Source organism: Crinia signifera, chromosome 4 (genome assembly GCF_055691185.1).
Source record: "Crinia signifera chromosome 4, ASM5569118v1, whole genome shotgun sequence".
NCBI lineage: Eukaryota > Metazoa > Chordata > Amphibia > Anura > Myobatrachidae > Crinia > Crinia signifera.
In genome coordinates this window covers 275,474,255-275,497,671 of record NC_139220.1, presented here as the reverse complement: position 1 = coordinate 275,497,671, position 23,417 = coordinate 275,474,255, and the positions used below count along the sequence as shown (strand labels likewise).

Genomic DNA, 23,417 nt, shown 5'->3' with positions numbered 1-23,417 from the left:
GTAAGTATTCCCTGCCACCGCTGCTAGCGGCGGTGGTCAGGGTTTATTAGGAAAATGGCGGCAGCAGAGGGTTTTCAAGCCTGACGCCGAAGAAGCGAAAGCTGCCGGGCGGGGGGCGGAGCTACTTGCGTGGTACTCCCAGCAGCCCCGGCTATCCCCAGCGCTCTCTGAGACACGCACGGCGGCCATGAGATTTTATAAGAATTTACTTAACTTATTTTTTCTGACTCTCTCAACGAGAATTTATTGGCCTAGGGGTGCCGTGAAAAAAATGTAATACTTCAGAGTGCTGTGATTCCAAAAAGTTAGGGATCCATTGCCATAAGAAGCAGCCGCCAATATGCAAACCACCGATGTGTGCCTTCTGGCTGCCCCACACTACATCTGTATGCTGTGGCGGCTTGCAATTTACAGCTGCAGCTCCCTAAACGATGATTAGTACAATAACGTAACACAATAGTGGTTTATTAGTTTGGTCTAGATATTTGTCTGTCTTATTTTCACACCATATCCACCCTATCAGTGGCTTTTTGCACCATTTTTTTTGCCATGGAATCTTGCTTCCCATTGTGGTGACATTCTGGTTGTTAATAGCAAATTCCTACAACCATCTGGTTCAGTAAATATTACTTATACAAGTCATACATAGCTATATGAGTGGTAGTTAGGCAAACACTTCCCATTTATTCCTATCAGGGAAACACTTCGCATTTATTCCTATTAGCAAATTGTCTACTTCCGAAAGCACATATATCAGACAGATAATTACATATTTTCAGACCATAAATACAATGCTACAGGTACATTGCTTATGTCTGCTACACGTTACGTTATCTGTGTCCCCATTACTGCCTAATGCACTTTATGGTGTGCAGAAGTGAGCGGAACTCTGTTATTTTGTATTCAGACATCCCGTTAAGTCACCGTGTGATTTATAATGATGTTAGGTCATCTAATGATTATTCCGGGCGCTGGTATTGCCAGAAAGCTATGTCTCCATCGTCACTACAAGAAGCTAACAGTCCAGGCTCCTTGGGGTGCCATGCCACACAGTTGACGTCTTGCGAGTGAGCCCGTGGAATATGGGCCGTTAAAGAGAATGTTGGCTGCGCAGGGTCAGAGCTCGGGTCTTCTTCAAATATCCTGATGGCATCATCTCCACAGGCTGTAGCAATGGAGCCTGTCAGATGGCTCCTACATGGAACAGGGAATGAAATGTGGTCAGTGACCAGGTTGGAGCTACAAGCCAATAAAAATGACTAAACAACAGAACATAAAATACTATAAAACTTACCAGTTAACATCATAGATGGTTCTAGTGTGGTAACCTGTCAGGGTGCATACACACGTCCAACTGGGGTCTTTTTTACTGACTCCTAAAAGAGAAAATTTAAGTTTAATAGGACATCTCTCAAAAGGCTAAAATATAATTCAGTGGAACACACTACAATATTGACACAATTGGACTGTTTCTGCATATCTTGGCATGCTATTTAACCCCCCTGCTTACCTTGCTCTTTTCCAGCGCCAGTCTCTTTCCATATGCGCACCGTCCTGTCATCGCTGCATGAAGCCAGCTGGTCCCCACTCTGATTAAAAGACAGACTCCATACCGTAGATGTGTGACCTTCCAGAGTAGCGCAGCACACCCAGTCATCCTCCTCCTCGCGGTACAACTTCACCGTGTCATCATAGCTGGCTGAGGCCAACAGCTAGGGGACAGGAGGAAATTACTGGGACTAGGATACATGTGGTGATAATGCTGGATGGTTAGGGGGGACAAGTATGTTCTGACACTATATCCCTGATATATACTGAATTTAATCCTGGCAACTTGAAGCTTCTTTGCCCAGTGTACAGTATGTTGCTTTATACACTGTGATTAAAAGATATCACACACAAAGAGCCTGATTCTGATTGGTGCATCATTTTGAGGGGGTACGGGTCATAGGGTCGACACAATTAATGTTGACAGTTCTCTTGCGGTCACTCGGTAATGCTCATTTAACCTCTATAAAGAAATCCCTGTGATCGGTGTGAAACATTTGTAAAGATGCGTATGTAGCTCTGGATGCATATACAGTATGCAACAACAACAAAAATGCTAGATGTACAGTATACAAAGTCCTGTGAGATTCAGAATTGTGTGCTAAAGCCTGCAAAACATTACAGAATGATTTAATTTGCTCGTAGCTCACCTCCTGGGTAGGGTGCCATGCGACGTGCTTCACATCCTGTGTGTGCGAGTTCAGTACACTCACGCATTCATACTCCTCTTCTTCATCCACTAGGGCAAAACGAACAAAGTACATTCACATTTTACCAAATAAATGTCGCGGTACTTGTTTCCTATCTGGGCGCCCGCTAAGTTAATTGCGCACCATGCTATTCTCCGTATAAAAATCGGATCGCATCGCATCGGATACCACAAATGCACATACACGATATTGAACGATGCGATGCGATTTCGTTCCCGCTTTTATGGTTGGCCCATAGGATATATAGGAAACCCCCCCTGATGGTTTAAAATGCGCCTCCATTGTTAACGCCACCCCAGTATTGACGTCAACCCGAAGCGTGGCGAGCGGCGGCGGTACGCGTCCTCCGACTTTTTCATACCCCCACTATCCACGTCGGCGTGGAGTTGAGAATAGAAAAGTGTGGCGAGTGCAGCGAGCCACCGCGCCCGAAGCGTGGCGAGCGCAGCGAGCCCCGCGAGGGGACGCGGATACTTCACAGGTATCAGTGTCCCCTCGCGGGCTTCACAGGTATCCGCGTCCGCTCGCCACACTATTCTATTCTCAACTCCACGCCGACGTGGATAGTGGGGGTATGAAAAAGTCGGAGGACGCGTACCGCTGCGCTCGCCACGCTTCGGGTTGACGTCAATACTGGGGTGGCGTTAACAATGGAGGCGCATTTTAAACCATCAGGGGGGGGTTTCCTATACAAATCGTGGGTTTGCGGGGTTATTACATTGAAATCAATGTAAAATCGGGTCTCAGGGACCATTTAACATTGATTCCAATGTAAAAATCGGGGTTGATCGCGTCACTGCATGCGATGCGATCCGATTTAAAATGAAATCGGATCGGATCGGATAGCATCGTATGCCATCGTACATCATCGAGTACCGAATCCAATGCGATGCGATTTCATTACGGAGCCGTACGTAGAAAACCTGGTCGCCCAGATAGGAAACAAGTACCAATGTCGCTAATATCAGTGACATGACTGGAGGGACTTCATGGCGGTATTATCATCAATATATGTTCAGCATTACTGGCTGCCTCCCTAACGTTGGCCACAGGTGCTACACATGAGCCAGCAGGCAGTTAGCAGCCTCACCTTCCCATACCCAGACACTCTTATCCCGACTGCAGGTGGCCAGGAGATTTCCAGAGGGTGCCCAGGCCACAGATTTCACCTCGTTTTCATGTCCCTCAAGGGTGGTGACACACTGAAAGGAGAAAATAAATGTGTGAAAAGAAAAGAAAAAACACAGCCCCTGTGCTTTATATGCTAAAGTATCTACCTCAAATTCCTCCTTCTTTTTCATCCAGATGCAAGTGGTGGCGTCAAAACTGACAGAGGCCAAATAGTTACCACATGGTGACCAGGCAACTTTCCGGACGGTTCGCTGGTGCCCTTCGCCTAACACTGACTTGCATACCCAGGTTTCATCTGTAAGGGGGAGAAAACTTAGTCAGACAGGGAACAGAGGGAAAAAAACAGCTTCGCGTAAAACTACATTTATGTTTTGTATAGCAACTTGGTACAGGTCAATATATATATATATTCAGAGGTGGACGCAGTAAGCACAACAGCATTTGCCTACTCTTCACACAAAAACAGGTTACACTGATTAATGCTTGCTATGGGTGTGAATCAGAAGTCTGACAATGAATAGGTCTACACCATATGGTTGTTATGTATTGGGTCTAAAGGTCAACGATTTACTATTCCCAAACATAGTTCACATGGATGGTAAGGAATGCAATAGCTGGGGGAAAAAAAATCTTGTGTTGACCATTTGTGTCAACCTATTGACCTTTAGCACCATCAACCTTTTGTACATGTCAATCACATGTTGTCGACCTTTTGACTGTCTATCATCCTGAACCCACACACTGGGCAGTATTCAATGTGAAAAATTTGCCGTGCATGGCGAGAGATTTTTTTCTCTCGCCATGCACTCGCCCTGTTCCGAAGGGCTCGCTGCCACTCCTGCTCGCTCTATTCAATGTGGTTAAGACTCGCCGCCACTCGCGGCGAGTCTTAACCCCTGCAGCGGACGAGCGTCCGCGGCAGGGAGCTGGCAGGGAGCCGTGGGACGGTGGCAGCCAGGGAGATTAAAGTCTCTCTGGCTGCCCCAGAACATATGTGGAGGGGAGGGGGCTCCCCGGGACCCAGGCAGCACAAGCTGCCCCCCCCTATAGCCAGCGGGGGACCCAGTATTCACTGCACCCGATCGTGCATATGTAATGATCGGATGCAGTGAATATATGAATATCTAATGAGCGGCTCGAGCGCTCCGGCCCCCTGCTGGCTGCTCTGTGTAAAAAGAAAAAAAAATTACATTTTTTTTCTAATTAAATATATATTCATGTGCTATAAGCAAATATATAAAAATATATAAAAATAACATGCCCCTTCACAGAAAAAAAAAATCCTGATTTTTTGACACCAAAATAAAAATAAAAAAAAAAAACTTTTAGTTTAAAAGTTCACATTCCAGCTCTCCATGAAAAGATGGAGAATTGCTACATGGCGAGAGACGGCGAAAATCACTTAGAAAGACGGCGAATATTTCACATTGAATAGGGTTGCTCGCTTTTGGAGAGCAAAATGCTCCGTCCAAGGCGAAAAAAGCACAAATTCGCCATAAAACAGGGCAAATTTTTCTCATTGAATACTGCCCAGTGAGAGTTTATTTGGCAGGATACATGAGCCTGGACAAGTCTTTAGAAACTTAATAAATCCAGGAGAAAACTTTCGAAATGCCCTTATAATCATGCAGCTTCTCTGCGATACCTGCTGGGCTGGCTAGAAGACCACGGCAGCTATATGAATACATCCGTAGAAGAGCAATTTTTGCAGTACTTGAATTATACCTTTGCAATCAGACACAACCGTCTTTTAGGGACAATCAGGTGTGGCATATCCGCCACCATAATAAGGCTGAATTTAAAATAAATCTATCTGCTTTTTTTTACAAAATCAGGAATTCTGAGGTGACATCTCTTCTTATTTCTTTAGAATACGGAGGAGGAGTGAGTTACATTCTGTCTGTTTCATTAACCGCTCAAAAAAAAAAAAACAACCCATGAAACTCGGGTTCCAGGAGACATTTGCAAGTACACAGGCATTTTCCTTAGTCCTCTTATTATACCCCTTTCACACCAAACATCAAAATTACTGGGCAAAGCAGTTGTACCCAGTAATTTTTTCAGTGGGAAAGGGTTAACATTTTTAACCCAGTAATTTGCTGCTAAGTGTGAAAGGGGGTCAGGCTGCATGGGTTGGGATCATTTGGTCTACAGTCATTAGGTCGACATGGGTGTAGGTCGACATGGGTGTAGGTGGAAAGGTCATTAGTTCGACAGTCAAAAGGTCGACATGGGGTTTTTCCACAGTTTTTTTTTTACATGAATGTCAACACAGTCGACATGGACACAGTGTGAAGTGCACCGCTTCGCTCGCCATGCTTCGGGCACGGTGCCTCGCTACGCTCGGCACACTATTTTATTCTCCCACCACGCCCTATTAGATGGTAGGGCATGAAATACCACCTGTCGGCACATGTTGGCTCAAAAAAGAGTGAAAAACCCCATGTCGACCTTTTGAATGTCGACCTAGACAATATCGAACTAATGACCTTTCGACCTAGAACCATGTCAACCTTTTCCCATGTCGACCTAATGGTGTTGACCTAATGACTGTCGATCAAATGACCGCATCCCAGGCTGCACCCAGCAAAATGATCCGGCACTCAAAATGCCGGGTCACATGTCTGAAGGTGGTATCACAGACATTACATTAGCTCACTAGCAAAATTAATTGGGACGTGCTTCTTCTGCAAACACCTTTAGCTAGTGAAGCGATCTTGTTTTACTGTAATATCCTGAGGGAGACACATAACCATGAAGCCATCAGTACCAGACTTGCCCACATTCTTGCTTTGGCCAATGTTGTCCCCAAATTATTTTCCCCATGTGTGTACATCAGAATTAAAGGTTTCTTATTACATCTTGTTAATATATATTGTTGTTATTTAGTATTGCACAGTACTTTGCGGCAAATATGCCTCATATTTTTCATGTGAGGGCTGTGAATGGAAGGGACGGTCAAATAATACATTTTAATAAGTGTGTATAGTAACTGGCATAGCCTAGGCAGAGCTGTGTGGGTTTGAGGCATTAGGCTGTAGCCAACTCAGGATCACATAAACTGTTTAAGGGTTAATTTTATGGTCATGTTCTGGCTGGAACGTAGTCCACATTGTATAGTCATTGGGGGCAACATTCGAAACACAGGAGAATACAACAAAATCTTATACAAGAGACTGTTTAGTTGGCACCCAAAAATCTAATTCACAAAGTGTTGATAGGCTACAATCTTACTACTGTTAAAGATGGAGATGACTGTAAAGTTGAGTAAACACTTGAGTGCCTGCCAATCGTTCCAACTTTATTGACAATTACCCTTGAGCCCAGCACTAGCCCATGCAACGCTGCTGCGGTGTAGGCCATAGAGGAAATGAATGTCAGGGTGGCAATAGCCCGGTTAGAGAAGGAGATATACATGTCATCAGGATACGTTCGCTTGATACTCCATGAAAAGCTTGGCCTGAGCAAAGTTTCTGCATTGTGGGTGCCAGATCCACTGGTTCAATGGCAGATACTAAAGGTGTGTACACACAGTGAGATTCTTTGCTATGCAGTCTTTGCTAACTCATGTGCTATTTACATACAATTCATACTATCTACATTCTGCTGCTATGGGCAACATCCATTATTCAGTAGAACTCCCTTATTAGTCTATTTACACCTTAGAATTAAAGAATGTATTGTTTTGCAAAGTTAGGAGCCCATTTATCATTGAGTATTTGCAACTAATTCGGTTAGCTGCATATTATTAAGTACCTCCAGCATGTATCACGGAGGGACCGCAGTAGGAATCTCCGATCCCCCCTGCCCCACTTGCAGCCGCATCCCCCATAGGTTTCTTTGGGCGATGCGGATGCTGGCCGATGTATCGGGCAGCATCACATTGGGTCCTGGGGCTACCGCCATTCTTAGATGGCACTAGCCCATTGTAACAAGGGTGACCAATCCCAGGATCGGCGGGATCCCGGGATTTGGCCCCCAAAACACTGGGATTTCAATCCTGGGATTGGTGTATCCAATCCCGGGATTTCGGGATTAGACTGCGCATGCGCAGTCTAATGCCGGGCAGCGTCTGAGCATCGCTCAGACGCTGCCCGACTTCCCTTGTACCCGGCAGTGCGGCCCTGCGCAGTGTGACGAGGTCATAGGTCATGCTGCGCAGGCCGCACAGACAGCCTAAGAAGTGTCCTGAACATGCTGGCTTGCTCCCGGAGACCCCGCCTACCCACCTGGCTCACAGAGAACTCTCTCTCCCACCCGGCTTCCTGCCTACTCCTGTCCTGGACATGCTGGCTGGCTTCCGGAGACCCCGCCTACCCACCCGGCTCCCGGCGACCCGCCCACCCTCCCGGCAACATCACCATGCCCAGCCACCCACCGGGCTCCATGTTGTAAGAAAACATGCGGCGTATTTTTTTTAAGGGAAGCCAATCCCGGGATTGAGCATTTTCCAATCCCGAATCCCGGGATTGGCTTCCCTAATTGTAACCTATGGGCTACTTACCACACTGCAATGCATGCGCAGACCCCCCTGGCACAGCAGATTGCAGGGATGGAGCTCCTACCGGAACCCTGTCCCTGCATATGCTGGGAAATACATCCAGATGTTAGAATCGCATATTACAATGTGATCCTGATCAGTAAGATTCCACTCATATCGCATTGTATATGCGATCCTTCTTACATGGGACCCTTAATGTTTAAACCAGGCATGTCCAAACTATGGCCCACCAGCTGTTGTGAAACTACAAGTCCCATCATGCCTTGCCACAGTTTTGCTGTTTGGGAATGCTAAAACATTCACAAGGCATGCTGGGATGTGTAGTTTTACAACAACCGGAGAACCATAGTTTGGACATGCCTGGTTTAAACCCAATGTCCTGACACTACAACATGCCCCTCTACTTTCTGTGTGCAGGGACATTAAATCAGCTTAAAATAAAAAAGCATTATGCGCTTAGGTAAACCAATGTTCCCCATTCTAACAAATTTACCTAAACTATCAGGCAGATTGGGCTCTGATACGGAGTCAGATGCAGAACAGCCACAAGCGAGGATAGCTGCGGAAGCCAGATTTACTATCTTAGGCTAATGAGGTTATCTAGTGTTCATTCTAGCACCCGCTATCTTTGAAAACCCATGCAGTTCCTGTTCCCTGCCTGGTGTGTCGCTGTCTGCTGTGGTGTTTCTAGCACAGGTTTGGTTTGTGGATCGTATTGTCGCCCCGACTTAGGTCGACATTCATTAGGTCGACAGGGTTATAGGTCGACATGGATGAAGGTCAACAGGTGTCTAGGATGGTAGGGCATGAAATAGCGCCTGTCGGCACATGTCGGCTCAAATAACCAGTGAAAAAACACATGTCGACCTCACGACCTGTCGACCGAACCCATGTCAACACATTTGTCGACCTAAAACCATGTCGACCTTGTCCCATGTCAGCCTAGAACCCTGTCGACCTTGTTGGCTGTCGACCATATCCCCTGGTTTGCATATCTGTGCTGATATACAGACCACATTGTGCTAGAAGCACTACAGCAGATAGCGACACTCCAGGCAGGGAAGAGGAACTGCATGGGTTTTCAAAGATAGCGGGTGCTAGAATGAGCACTATTATCTGTAAGGCTTCATGCATGTAGTCGCTTCGTTCACACTTTCAATATGTGCAGCCGCCATTATTAGTGTCTGCATTTACATTTACCCCATGCTAGGTCCCTTCATGAGACATATGCCTCAGGACAGCGCAGTAGTTAGGCTATATGCCCAAGTCCTGCATGCATTTGCAAGGTAGCCACCTAGTTAACACCCATTTCATGGATATAGAAATCCTGTCGCACACAAAGTAGCAGCCATCACAGTTCATATGTATGATATGGCACATGCTCAGTTTGCTAGAAACTGCAAGATGTGTCTGACTTAGAATCATATTTAGTGGAGTAAGTTTAGAAGCTAATTAAATGACTCATAATTCACACAATTGTATAAGCAGCAAAATGTGTCACTTGCACCATTACTTATACAAGGCAACACCAGAGAACGCACCATCCTTGCCCCAAATTCGTATGGTCTTATCCCCTCCACAGGAAGCCAAGAGTGTTCCGGTGGGATTCCATGCTAGGAACCAGCAATGGGAGTCAGGGTGGGCGCTAAGTCGCGTCAGCGGGGTTAGTGCGTCCTTCATACTGGATGTAACCTGCGAGACACAATAGAGAGATTGTACATTAGCCACATCAAACAAAGCTGTACACAATGTCCTCCCTGTCATGGCAGCTGAAGTTTTTTAGTTTATTAGTCAATACTTCCATCGCCAGACTCACAGGTGTAAATTTACTAAGAGGGGATGTTGCCCATATCAACCAATCAGACTCTATTATCTTCAAGAAGGTGCTAAATAAATAAGTGGAATCTGATTGGTTGCTATGGGCAACATCCCATCTTCAATAGAACTCCCATCTTAGAATTTTTTTTTACATTATCTGCCTCAATATCTCCTCAGCTCAATTTATGCTCACAGTCACATTCTTCACACACACCCCACATTATTCCTCTGTCACCCTCTTGTACTCTTCATACCCCAGATTTACAGTCCCATTCTAAAGTCCTTAACTACTCTCCCCATTATCTTCTACACATTACCCTTCCTCTGAGCCCCCCATCTCACTCTTCCTACCATCCCCTAATACAGTGGTTCCCAAACGGTGTGCCGTGGCTCCCTGGGGTGCCTCGGGACACTTGCAGGAATGCCCCAGGTTGGTGGTCCAGCACCAATTTAATTTATTTATGGTTAATTATTTATGGGCAAAACCAGTGCTGGAGGCTGCCAATCATAAAATGTGTACAATCAGAATTAAATCCTGCCCATTAGCACATAACTGACCCTAAGAATCGCATATAAACCCAATCTAATTCATTGTTTTTGGGCCTAGGGGTGCCGCGAAAAAATTCTAATACGCTAGGGTGCCGTGATTCAAAAAAGTTTGGGAACCCCTGCCCTAATAGACAGTCCCTGTCACCTTCACCTCAGCCCTCCATGTACTCTCCTAGTCACCCTTTCATCACCTCCCCCATGTAGTCTCTCTGACCTCAACCCCCTATGTTCTCTCCCTGTCACCATCTCCTCACTCCCCCACGTACTTTCCCCTGTAACCCACTCCTCACCACCTCCACTCTTCCTGTCACCCTCACCTCCCCCATGTACTCTCCCTGTCACCACTTCCTCACCTCCACTCATGTACTCTTCCTGTCACCCTCCTCTCTCCTCAGCTCCCTATGTACATTCCCTGTCACCCTCTTCTCAGCCCATGTTCATTTCCTTTCACCCTCTTCTCAGACCCCATGTTCATTTCCTGTCACCCACTTCTCAGACCCCATGTTAATTTCCTGTCACCCTCTTCTCAGACTCCATGTTCATTTCCTGTCACCCTCTTCTCAGACCCCATGTTCATTTCCTGTCACCCTAACGTCACCTCCCCCATGTACTATCCCTGTCACCATCTCCCCCACATTACCTCGCTCAGACTGAGTCAGTCCAGGCTGGCTCACACTACCTTTCCCTCCTGCAGTGCATGGCGGTCAGGGCCCACCCCCAGCAGGTGACGTCCATACAAGTTATCTATATATGAGCACTAGAGCCCCAGCAGCCGGTCACACCGCGATGACTGTGAGGGCGCCATGTTGGATAGGACAATCACCCCTCTGTACTGCCTGTAGGCTTCGTGCAAATGTATCTTCCTGTTACACCCAGCTCACTGTAGCAGCGGCATTCAGTGTTAACTCCCTGTATTCCGCCCGTTCCCTGCTCGGCGAGAGGGGGCGATGCGAAGGCGGAAGTGAGCGGCTGCGGGGAGGAGAAGCGCAGACACGGGAAGCTGCGGGCCGGGAGTCGCGGTCAGTAGCATCGGGCTGGGGGGCTGTGGAGGGGTAGTAACATGCAGAGGGGGGCATGGTGGTACAGTGGACGGCATCGCTATGCTGGGTAATGGGTTGGGGGAGTGGGCTGGGTGGGGTAGGATGAGGGGTGGGCATAGCTCGGGGAGTATGAGCTGCCTCTTTTATCTCTTACCTACAGCACTACTCCCCACCATGGCCTGTTACTGCACATATTATTATTATTATTATTATTATTATTATAATAGCTCCTTCCCTCCTGTAAAGCAGCTGCCCCTCCCCTGCTATGTCTGCCCTTATTACATCCATCTTCATTTTTGTCATTAAAATAATAGTGAGCTGAGGTCTTGAAAGTGACACCGGCTCCACAATGACAATTATTCTCCAACAATGTTGTAATATTATTGTTATTCTGTGTTACCTGCCTTCCCAGGATCATCTCTGCCTCTCTGTATAACCTTTGTTGTGCCCACAGGACTTGAGCTGACCATACATCAGGACAACCTGGTCGTGGAGTGGTCGGACGAGCAATCGTATGTGCTTTAAAAGCACATCCGATCTGCTTATGACCGCAATGAGGGCCAACCTAATGACCCGTGGGAGCGGGCATCATAATGAAAATACGCACGATGGGCACAGGACCCCTTGAGATTGTGCGTTAGGTCCAATGTTGTTCTGGTATATACCGATCGGGCTGAGAAACCGTCCCAAATTGGATGTGTTTGATGTCCCCCTCGGGTCTGATGCTCAGTCCCGTATGCATCAGACCTAAGCTGGAGACCGAACCTGCTGCCCGTCTGACCTTCGACTCAGCCACCCTCCCGGCAGCGAAGTTGCATGCCATGTACCATGTGAAAGGACCGCATGTGATGTATCACATGTAAGAGGACCGCATGCAATCCTGCCATCTGGGGAGGTCCCGGGCTGCTCAAGGGAGTCGGGTGGCCCATAAGCTGCTGCGATACATCACAGTAGTGTATGGGCACCTTTTACAGGCTGCTCTGTCTACTTCTGTCAATGTAATATTCCTGTTTAGTGTTGCAGACACATTGCTCACATGTAGGGGTTCCTGGTTGTTGTACTCCTTATTAATGATTCAGAGCTCCAGGCAAAGTTTTGGCCTTCTACCCCTCCCCCAATTGCCACCTCCCTGACTGACTAATGCTCCTTTCACATTGAACAAATAACCTGGGTCAAGATGCAGTGTGAAAGCACCAAAGGATATTACCCAGGTCAAGCAACTTGTCATTTCAACCTGGCTTATAAGAAGGGTTAATCTGGTTGCAGTGTGTATAATGGGTGACCTGGGTTTGCGATGTGAAAGCAGTATAACAATATATGAGGTTGATTATACTACTTTCAGACCGCAAATGCCGTGTCACACACGGGATTAGGACACGGGTCCCATCCCCAGAGCAACACGGCAATGCGGTCTGAAAGTTCCGCACACCGACACGGCATATTGCCGAGTCGGTGACGTCACATGGGGCGGTGCTGGGCTGCGGCGCGTCATCGGGGGCTCGGGAGGAGGCAGTACTTGGAGCTGACAGTGCTGCCTCCTCCATACTGTGAACGGGACACGGGTCGCTCGACCCAGGCACCCGTTCACACCGCAGTTGACACGGGTCATAGCCGTGTTCAACCCTGGTCATTACCAGGGTTGAATAGCCGTGTTGCTCGACCCGTGGTGCCCTTTTCAGACCGCACCGTGACCCGTGTTTAGGCCCCGCGAACACGGCAATATGCCGTGTTCGGAGTGCGGTCTGAAAGCGGTATTAGATGCAAGTTTGTAAACATTAACTCGCATCAAAACAAATGTCGCAAAAATGTGTAAACTATGAACTGCAATTTGGAATGGAGATTTACTTGCAAAAGTGGGTACACCAACATATACCCCTTCTAGACCGCACTCTTGACTCGGGTTAATGCTGGGTCCTTAAATTACCAACCCGGTTTGAGATGCCACCCTGGCTTGTGCAACAAGGCATTTGAATCCTGGTCACGACCAGGCTTGAAACAGCTCTGACGCATGTTGCAGTGCAGTATGAACGAGCGACCCGGGTCCCGTTCACACTATGGAGGAGGCAGCGCTGTCCACTCCAATCGCTGCCTCACAACCCCCCTTGCCACCACCATAATCAGCGCCTCCCCTCATGCCATCCAGCCACCCACACTCTCCCCTCCCTATTCTAGAAGGTTCTCTCATCAGGCCAGCATCCTATTCCCTTTAATATGCCAGCCAGCCTCTTCATACACTCCCCTATTCCAGCAGCATCTCCCCTCATGCCATCCTCCTATGCCCCTTATATGTCAGCTAGCCTCCACCTTATTCCAACTGCATTTCTCCTGTTGCCAGCTGCCAATACCCCTAATCTGCCAGCCTCCCCATTCCAGCAGTGTCTCCCCTCATGCCAGCATCCTATACACCATAATCTGCCACCCAGCCTACCCACCCTGTTCCAACTACATTGCCAGCTGCCAATGTCCCACTAATCAGCCACTCTGGATCATGCCAGCCTGTGCCTGGTCACCCATTCCTCTCAGCAGAAGGCTCCTCTCAGGCTCTGGCCTGCCAGCCCTCTCCTCCATTTCCCCGAACTTCTGGCTTGGCTCTTCACCTGCATTTCATGGGCATCTCCCTTCCTAGGTGTCACTGAGTGTTAGCGTGGCGGTGGGGAAGGTGTACATCTGGAAGACTTGACAGCTGCTGAACACCCTCTGCTAAGTGCAGGGTGTCAGCTCTTCCAGAGGCAGAGGTAGGAGCAGCTAGGGACTGAGTTGTAATTTTGACAGGCTTTCAACTAGTATAAAAGGTACTTGTGTCATTTCACGACGGCAGTTGGCCGCCCGCTCTAACCACGCTACTTCCGGGTTCCCAACTGTACGAGTCCTCCCGACCTGTTCATACCCCCACTATCCACGTTGGCGTGGAGTTGATTTTATAAAGTGTGTTGACCGCACGTGGAAAACGAGCCACACGCCAACTAGTACTGTATAAAATTTCTAAGGTCTGTGTAAGCTGTGGTGTATTTATGCCTAACGCAGGATGCTAAACCCCTCTCTGCATAATTATTTCCAATCTGTAGAGTGAAACCTCTCCTCAGCGCCTGAGATGTTTGCTCCCGGCGGGTCCGGTGGCTCTTCCATTCCTAGGAGAAGAGGGCATGGGGCCCATGCCCTTCCAAAGCAGCCAGAAAGAAGCCTGGCGTCTGCTCTTCCCGGTGCTTTATCCATAACGGCCCTGTGCACTGCCCTGGCAGAGCCAGCGTGGCTACATATCCATGGAGGAACGTGCAAGCGGCAGGAGCTGGGGGTGGCAGATGTGCTGGGTGCGGAGGATCCTGAGCTGCTGATCAGTAAGTATTGTACTGTAATGCATCTGTTCTGTGGGAATTATGTATAATTGTGAGGTGAATGTAAATGCAGTGTTCAAGCCTAAAGTGTTCTTCGTTTTATTCTTCTATGGTGACTCCTGTTGAAATTTTGGAGTTTTACCCAACATTGGGAGGTGTCCATAGGTTTCAATGGGATGCAGTCATTTGGTCACCAGCAAGTTGTTAGACAGTCAAAAGATCGACATGGGGTTTTGCTCTGTATTTTGAAAATGATGTGTGGGGTGAATGGGGTGTTACCCTCAGCTACTCGCTGGATGGCTATTGATACATTAAAAAATGCTGTAAAAACCCTGAAACCCCTGTTTTTACAGCAGTTTTAGTTACATACATCTGGCCCACAGCCCTGTTTACTCCCTTGTAAGCAGCTGGATGCCTGTGCCTCCTCACTCACATAAGTCATTCATAGATTGCACAATGGTTTGGTATCTGCTGATACTGTAAACTCACAGGGTTATGTGGCTTCCTTGTAGTAACCACAGATTACACTATTGTTCAGCACTGCTGTAGACTTGTAGGAGTAAATTTACTAAAGGTTCTAAAAATGAAGAGGTGATGTTGCCCATAGCAACCAATCATTTCCTAGGATGCAATAGAGAAATGAATCTGAGCAGTTGCTATGGTCAACATCACCTCTTTTAATTTTTATGACCTTTAGTAAGTTTATCCCGTATTGTCTTTTATTGAGTACATTTTATTTTGTCGTTCAAATGATAAAAATAACAGTTCTTCTACTGCTTTTTTACTGACCACCAGACCTAGGTGAAATATTAATAGCTTATGTTCCATGCCTTGGAATGCAATCTACCATGTTGCCTTCTACACTATGATGCTTTGGGGGAGATATAAAGTCCAACAAATGAGCTTATAATAGACATTTGTGAGCTTGTTGATTGGTACTTGTTCTGCCCATTTTATCTTTGATAAATCTCCCACTATTCCCAGACTTTATGGCTATTTTTATATTTTTTTGTACGGTTATAAGCCATATTGCCCTTTAGATTAAGTAGCTGTTTATGTCCAAATTTTGTTCTTCGTACCTCATGTAAATTCTTAGTTACATTAATTTTGAATTAACTATGTTAAGTCTAATTCTGTTTCATCTAAAGCAGGGATGGGGAACCTTCGGCCCTCCAGCTGTTGTTGAACTGCACATCCCTGCATGCCCTGCTACAGCTTTGCTATTTGGCCATACTAAAACTGTTGCAGGGCATGGTGGGATGTGTAGTTCAAAAACAGCTGGAGGGCCGAAGGTTCCCCATCCCTGATCTAAAGTCTCCTCATTGGCCAGCTCTCTATGGTAATGTTACACTCTTACGATGTACACTAAGATCTCTTCTTTCCCAAATGCTTGCAGAGTTCTGTATGAACCGTCAGACAATACTTCTCCTTCGTGTCATTGCTGGCTTCTGCTTTCTGGGCATCGCATGCAGTATGACGGCCTTCTTGCTTGATGTCTTTGGGCCCAAACACCCAGCGCTGAAAATTACGCGGCGCTACGCCTTTGCACACATCCTGACCGGTAGGTTTACTGGATCAAAACAATAAAAGTTTAAAACCTATTGTCATGAGACGTGGCTAGAAGTTTCTAGGGGTTTCTGAGGTATAAAGCATGCAAGTATTTTAGGGTTGTCTAGTCGCTACTGCGCAGTAATGACTATAGAATGTTTTTAAAGCAGATGCTGTATACAATTGTAATAAAATCTAGATTGCAACACTTTCACTTTTAAATATTTTTGGGGGATTGAATAGAAAATGAATACCACTTTTAAACCTACAACCCAGCATTTTGAGTGCCTGGTAATTTTGGCAGGTTTAGGGAGGTATTCAATTCAGGATCACGGCTGTCAATCCCTCCCGACAGCCGTGATCCTGGCCTGTTTGCATTTTGAGCGACAGCTGAATGACAGGCGGGATCACTGTCCCACCTGCCGATTGGCGCAAATGGGGCTTGGCTGCGAAAACGGCCGGGAATTGTCTGTCTGCGGCTGGGATCGCGACAATCCATGGCCTTTATCGGCAGAACGGGCCCAACAGCTTCTAAAGTCGAGAATAGCGGCGGTATATTGAATACCCCCTTAGTCTGACCCCCTTATACACTGAGCAGCGAATTACCAGGTTAAAAATGTCAACCCAGTAATTTGATGATATACATGGGTATTTCTTCAGTGTAAAAGGGTCAACCCGAAAAAGAATGGTTGGACTAACAGAAACCAGTGGGATTATATAATTTTTGTAGTGGATCCTAGACAATGAATGCAAACATCAGAAGTGCTGCTGTGTGGTATTGCACACTTTTCCTGCATGCCAGTTTATTGTAATGTGTGCTTGTTTTAATCCCCCTCTTTCTCTGGCTTTACAGTTTTGCAATGTGCTACAGTTATTGGATTCTGCTACTGGGCCTCGGAGCTCATACTTGCCCTCCAGCAGCAGCACAAACAGTACCATGGCTCCCAAGTCTACGTCACCTTTGCTGTCAGTTTCTACTTAGTGGCTGGAGCAGGTGGAGCATCCATATTGGCCACCGCAGCCAACCTCCTGCGCCATTATCCCACAGAAGAGGAGGAGCAGGCTCTGGAACTGCTTTCAGAGATGGAAGCGGACTCTTACCCTGCCGAGTATGACGTCATGAACCCCTTTCAGCCGCCTCCTGCTTACACTCCGTAACAAGGCTCTTGGGGAGGGAGCCCACATCACCCACGAGACTATCTCCCTACGTCGCCGTAGAGCACCTGCTACCTGCATCCAGGGGAGGACATACTGGCCAATCTGGGCTAGATATGGAAACTGGCAGCCGTTTTGTCCAGGCAGATGTCACGCGTTTGCTTCCCTCGCTCTTTGTTTGGTATATAATGTTATATTTTTGTGAATGTTCACAACTTCCAGATGCTTCTCCTATCTAATATCGCTTTCACTCTTGATCTGCAGTTTAATCCAAAACAAAAAATGTAATTGGCCGGCCCTCTTCGGCTAGGCTAATATCAGCTGTCAGGGTTTGGTTTCTGAAGAAGGAGGGTCATTCTGTGATTGTACTTGGAATTGAGGCATTGCATTTCCAATCATTTCATGAGACGTAGTGAAAGATTAGGCCTAACTGAGGCCTAGGGTTCGGAAGAGTGTCAGATGTTACAGAAGATACTGTAGGCAAATGTAGAAAGGTCTAGGTGAGATTTAGTGGGGAATGATAGGCGGTTGAATGATGTTTGGAACTCTTAGTAAAAGGGTTACCAGAGACCAGACCTGTTTGTCTGAACCAGTTGTTTGCAATATTTTAGTGTGATTGGCAAAATCTACTTTTTTTATTTGTGGGCTTTTTGATTTATTTGTGTTTTTTTTTTTTTTTTGCTTTAGCACCCAAACTTACGGTGTACCTGTCACCTATACAAAGTAGAGACGGCCATTTCCATCTAGTGACACCACCAATAAATGAGGCATAAAGTGCCTCACACCTCAGTAATGTTACTAGTTTCTATTGAATTCATAGGCTGCATTCCTACAGCTTTTGGTTCCATTTGCGAGACGTCTGCCTCCGGTTTGAGAGGGTGGCTCACACACTTTAATTTGTGGGTGATATTTATATACCTGTGGTGTATATAGTCTTTTTTAGTATTTTAGTTTTTAATTGATTCCAGTTTTTTCTGGCCTCCAGAGGCGCAGTAAACAGTTACCAGACAGGCTCTTGGCAAAAGAAAAGGAAAAAAAGGACCAGAGCATTATTTAACAACCCCGAATCCCCGTCCCAGAAACTATATTTAATTTACATATTTATAACGTACAAAATGGAAGATTATCCATTGCCTCCTTACAGCAGAATATTTGAAACAAATATTTTGACAAGGGTACATTTTAAATAAATTATATTTTAAGAGCTTTTACTTAATAAATAATTGATAATAGGGATGAAGAAACTGTTCCCCTGGTAACTGTAGAATCTGAGTTGTTGCCCGTAGCAGCCAAAATAACGTTTTGATTTTTAAACTTTATTTAAAAATAAAACGGATAACAGAATATGATCTACGCAATATGCTGAAGAATATTTTTCAGATATGCCCCCCCATTGTATCATAGAAACTTTTGGTAGGGTGTGACTATTCTAGAATAGGCTTTGCTAAAACGATATTTGTCTTTAGTTTTTGATTACTGTTACTATTAATATTTTCTGTTGGTTTGTGCCATTGTCCCGACAGACATTGGTACGGAAAAGCCTTAATGTAACTTGTTTGATTTGGTTGCAGTCCCTGATTAAATGCAAAAAAATAAACATGGTAATCATTTTAGGTTTCTGCGCATGAATATAAATAACCTCCGGTTCATTTCTGATGAACAAGGTGGGAGTAGACATATTGAAAACCTGTGGTCTTCTGTATAAATTTATATTCCTCTTAATTTATTCCGTTACAGCATCACCTTTTATATTAAATGTAACTGTTTCACAATAAAACATACAAAAATGTTCTTTGTTTTATGTTTCTGTAATTATATACAGTGTATGTTGGCGTAATTGAATGCTAAACTCCAAATTTTGTGCGCATGCACAGCAATTCTATAGCCTAACCCAGTGTTTCCTAAACCTGGTCCTCCAGGCATCTTAACTGTACAGGGTTTTAAGGAAATCCATGCTTATGCACAGATGGTATTATAGACTAAGGTGCTAATTAATTCACCTTGGCTTAAGTATGGATATCCTTAACACACGTAGGCCTTTATTCAGATCTGATCGCAGTACAAATTTGTTCTCGAAATGGGCAAAACCATGTGCACTGCAGGTGGGGCAGATGTAACATGTGCAGAGAGAGTTCAATTTGGGTGGGGTGTGTTGAAACCGAAATCTAAATTGCAGTGTAAAAATAATGCAGCCAGTATTTACCTCGCACAAATTGAACTCTCTCTGCACGTTACATCTGCCCCACCTGCAGTGCACATGGTTTTGCCCATTTTGAGAACAAATTTGTACTGCAATCAGATCTGAATAAGGGCCGTACTGAGAACAGAGGGGCAAATTTATTAAGCCTAGTGACTGGTTCTTTATCACCGGGCAATCGGCTTCTAACTGTCAAGTTACAGGCTGGGTTTGAAAAATGTAGGAGCTGATTGGCCGGTATTAAAATGCCAGCCGCTTTATCACTTCACTGGGCTTAATAAATCTTTCCCTTTGGAACCACTGGCCTAGCTAATATTAATGAGTCTAATTGATATTAAACTATTGATGTCATAATTCCTAGTTAACTTTTAAAGTGCCCTGTTATTCATATTGGTTCCAGCTACAAAATGGCTGCCCCCGCTGTTTGAGTGGGTGACGGTTACACTTTTAACAGGTTTTTGGAATGGTAATCTTGTTTACATCTGCGTGAGACATGCATTTTCCTTAGCTCTGCAGTGCCACTATAATCGTGTGGGCGGAACTCTTAAAGTACACGATACAAATGCTTGAAAATGTCTTTAATGTAGAATGAGGTTTCAATTTAAATTTAGATTATGATTATTTGAAAAAAAACAACAACTGGATCGTGGTTTGCAGAAAATCCCGTAATGCTGTATGGAAATCCGGATTCAGAATGGTAGTTGGACAATCAATAAGTCGACATCTCCAAAAGGTCCCTGTGGTCAATAGGTCAACATGTTAAAGGTAGACAGTGCTTAAGTTTAAATGGTTGATGCAAGTGTGTTTGTTTTTAACTTTTCTTATTGTTTACCATCCAAATGTATACGATTGGTAATAGTAAATTGGGTTGAGCGAGGCACCTTGCCTGAAGTATGTCTGCCTGAAGTATGTCGACCTAAGCGAGCCCGCCAGGGTACACCTTTCCACTAATTTGGCTTACATGTGGTTAAATGTACAACAACATATCGAAATCTGTGTCTCCTCACATAGGGCCTTATTCTAGTTCACTCTTTCTGACAAATTCCTTCTTAAATGGACAACACCATGTGCACTGCAGGTGGGGCAGATGTAAAATGTGCAGAGCGAATTAGTTTTGGGTGATATTTGTAGTTTCTGTGCAGGGTAAATACTGACTGCTTTACTTTTACACTGCAATATAGATCTCACTTTGAAGTAAAACCCCACCCAAATCGAATTCTCTCTGCACAAGTAACATCTGCCCCACCTGCAGTGCACATGGTTTTGTCCATTTCAGAAGGATTTTGTCAGAAAGAGTGAACTAGAATAAGGCCCATAGAGAGGATTTTCTTGTTTTGACCTAAAGTCCGTTGACCGTTTTAATTTGTCGACCTATTCACTGTCGACCAATAGTGGACGTTATAATTACTGCCAGCAAATCGACCTAGTGTGTTTGTTTTTTTTATTAATATTTTACTTTAGTGCGTGCAGGCACAGTGTGAGGCTTCCAGGGGAAGTTTCTCACACTGACGGCGCAGCAGGGGCTGACAGACGCTGTCTAGTCTCTCTGCACAGAGTTAAAAACCTCCTCTCTAGAGGGGTTTTCCTGGAAAAGCCATCAATATCGCTTCTGTGAGTTTTGAAATATATGTGTCTCCTCCTTCTCTATACATATATAAATGAAAAAAAATAATAGAATACTCATGGAGACATTGTAATTATGCATGTGGTGGTACTAGGGTGACCAACTTTCCAAAGGGCCAACCCGGTACAGGTGGTCGCGGGCTCGACCCCCCCCCCCCCCCCCCCCCGAGCAGCAGCCCTCCGAATTTTTAGTCACTACTGCCACTGGCTAGGCCTGGCTGGGATTGGGAATGGAAATCCCATTATATACTGACTAAGGCATCCTGATCCGATCCAGACAGAGACAGTCCAGAGGCCAGACCAAACCAGTGCAAAAACTTTCAGCATAGCCCAGTATTAGCCTTAGACTTAAGGTCGACATGGGCCAAGGTCGACATGACTTAAGGTTGAATTTGCATAAAGGTCGACATGAGGAAGGTCGACATGGGTTTTTCACTGTTTTTTTACCCGAATGTCGACACAGTCGACATTAACACAGTTGGCAATGAGAATCGGACCCTCGCATGGCTCACTTCGCTCGCCATGCTTCGGGCACGGTGGCTCGCTTCGCTCGCCACAGCTTTAATAACCTCCTCCACGCCCTAGTGCAGTGGTAGCCAACCCTAGCCCTCGAGAGCTACCAACAGTTCACATTTTCCAGACAACCTAGCTGCTGCACAGCTGCACTCATTACTCACGGACACATTTTAAAAGATCCACAGGTGGAGCTAATTAGCTCACTTGTGATTCTGTGAGGAGACCTGCAAAACATGCACTGTTGGTAGCTCTCGAGGACTAGGGTTGGCTACCCCAGCCCTAGTGGATGGTAGGGCATGAAATACCGCCTGTCGGCACATGTCGGCTCAAAAAACTGCGAAAAACCCATGTCGACCTTATGACCAGTCGACCTTCCTCATGTAGACCTTTATGCAAATTCGACCTTAAGTCATGTCGACCTTAAGTCAGGTCGACCTTCCTGCCAGTCGACCTAGTGGGGTCGACCGAATGACTGTAGACCTAAGTTCATTCTAATAGATGACCGCTTCCCGTATAATAGGGGGTAGCAGGCCCGACCAGGAATGGGATAGATGAGAAAGAATATAGAACTTTTTATGATTTATCTCGACTCTCACAGAGTGACTCACCCGGCCGCATATACAGGCAGGGGGCACACTCAGCAGCACACCGTCGCAGAGCAGACTGACAGTCGCAGAGTCGACTCGCAGCCTCCAGCAGTCGTCGGGTCACCGCCTTCACTTTCCTCCTTCAGTCACGCCAGGGGCTCACCAGCACAGGCAGCAGCAGGTCATTAACGCGGCGCCGCACTCCCAGTAATGCTGCCTGACCGCACCCGCCCTAGCTGGCTGCTCATCCATTACTGGGAGAGTGGAAGGGGACGCGGTCACGCGGCGGTCGAACTAATCAATGATGATTAACCGCGTAAGAGCTTCCCCTCCTACTGTCACATCCACCATGGCGTTTACTCAAATCCCCTGTGCTGTGCCCAGCCCTAGGCTCTTTAACTGCACTTATAATACCATGGCTCTCACCTCTGCTGATGTCCCTGGTTCCGGTGGGGTACATGTGTCCGCGCTGTCACCGCGTGGTGACACCAGTGATGTGTGCTCTGGTTCCATGCAGGGTATGAGTGGCGTGCCGCCATGTGTGTTTGTGCCTGGTTAGCCCTGTGACTGAATGGTGGCGTTTGTGCAGCTGCGTACAATCCTGGCCGGCTGAAATCTGTCGCCCTCTCTGGCGGGCGCCATCTTGTTGGTTCCCTCAGCCTCTCCTGTGTGGCTCCACCTCCCCTGTCAATTGCCTGACCTATCGCTGCACAGTTCACCTGTTAAGTACTGACTGGCCGGGTTAGACCGGCAGTCAGTACAATGATGTCTAACCCTATACATCATTGCTCCGGTCTGGCTCTATAGTTTCCACTACACTCCTGAGCGTCTTCAAGGAAGTCTTCCTGCTGGTCGTCAACTGCATCAAGTGCCACGGACTCCATTGCCACCAAAGCGGATCCAGCAAGGTTAGCCCTCCAAAGGGGTATTACCTTGCTCCATATTCCCGACGGTTATTTCCCACGGTCACCTCTGTTTGCAGCCACGATCCAATTCAGCAAGGACAAGTCTTCATTTATATTCTTTATTATTCTTTCATCATCCAATCTTCAATCCAATCATCCAGCCTTCAACCCAATCTTCAGTTATCCAAGCAAATCCTTTCTTCTTCGTTTATCCTTCAACTCTTCAAGCAACATTACAATATTCTTTCAAGTACCAA

At 46.2% G+C, this 23,417-nt stretch overlaps 2 protein-coding genes across 2 annotated transcripts; one reads left to right on the top strand and one right to left on the bottom strand.

Moving 5' to 3' along the window:
• Positions 1-682: 682 nt before the first annotated feature.
• On the bottom strand, positions 683-11,018 carry CIAO1 (cytosolic iron-sulfur assembly component 1). Its single transcript, XM_083184593.1, has 8 exons — positions 10,898-11,018; positions 9,432-9,582; positions 3,536-3,684; positions 3,349-3,460; positions 2,199-2,287; positions 1,511-1,712; positions 1,295-1,376; positions 683-1,194 (listed from the first exon to the last, which is right to left on the bottom strand). Exons 2-8 carry the CDS (start codon positions 9,568-9,570, stop codon positions 960-962), a joined length of 1,008 nt encoding a protein of 335 aa, XP_083040719.1. The 5' UTR covers positions 9,571-9,582; positions 10,898-11,018; the 3' UTR covers positions 683-959.
• A 94-nt stretch (positions 11,019-11,112) lies between these two features.
• Positions 11,113-19,123, top strand: TMEM127 (transmembrane protein 127). The gene is made up of 4 exons (XM_083184594.1): positions 11,113-11,276; positions 14,363-14,632; positions 16,026-16,190; positions 17,031-19,123. The coding sequence occupies exons 2-4, from the start codon at positions 14,389-14,391 to the stop codon at positions 17,333-17,335; spliced, it is 714 nt and encodes a 237-aa protein (XP_083040720.1). The 5' UTR covers positions 11,113-11,276; positions 14,363-14,388; the 3' UTR covers positions 17,336-19,123.
• The last annotated feature ends 4,294 nt before the right edge of the window (positions 19,124-23,417 follow it).

Bases quoted from the DNA above. Each gene is read 5' to 3' on its own strand.
- CIAO1 (XM_083184593.1), bottom strand. From the start codon at position 9,570: ATGAAGGACGCACTAACCCCGCTGACGCGACTTAGCGCCCACCCTGAC. The intron at 3,685-9,431 runs GTGCGTTCTCTG...TCCCCCTTACAG, and splicing joins ACGAATTTGGGGCAAGGATG to ATGAAACCTGGGTATGCAAG. The intron at 2,288-3,348 runs GTGAGGCTGCTA...GTTTTGCCCTAG, and splicing joins GAGTGTCTGGGTATGGGAAG to TGGATGAAGAAGAGGAGTAT.
- TMEM127 (XM_083184594.1), top strand. From the start codon at position 14,389: ATGTTTGCTCCCGGCGGGTCCGGTGGCTCTTCCATTCCTAGGAGAAGA. The intron at 14,633-16,025 runs GTAAGTATTGTA...AAATGCTTGCAG, and splicing joins GGATCCTGAGCTGCTGATCA to AGTTCTGTATGAACCGTCAG. The intron at 16,191-17,030 runs GTAGGTTTACTG...CTGGCTTTACAG, and splicing joins CTTTGCACACATCCTGACCG to TTTTGCAATGTGCTACAGTT.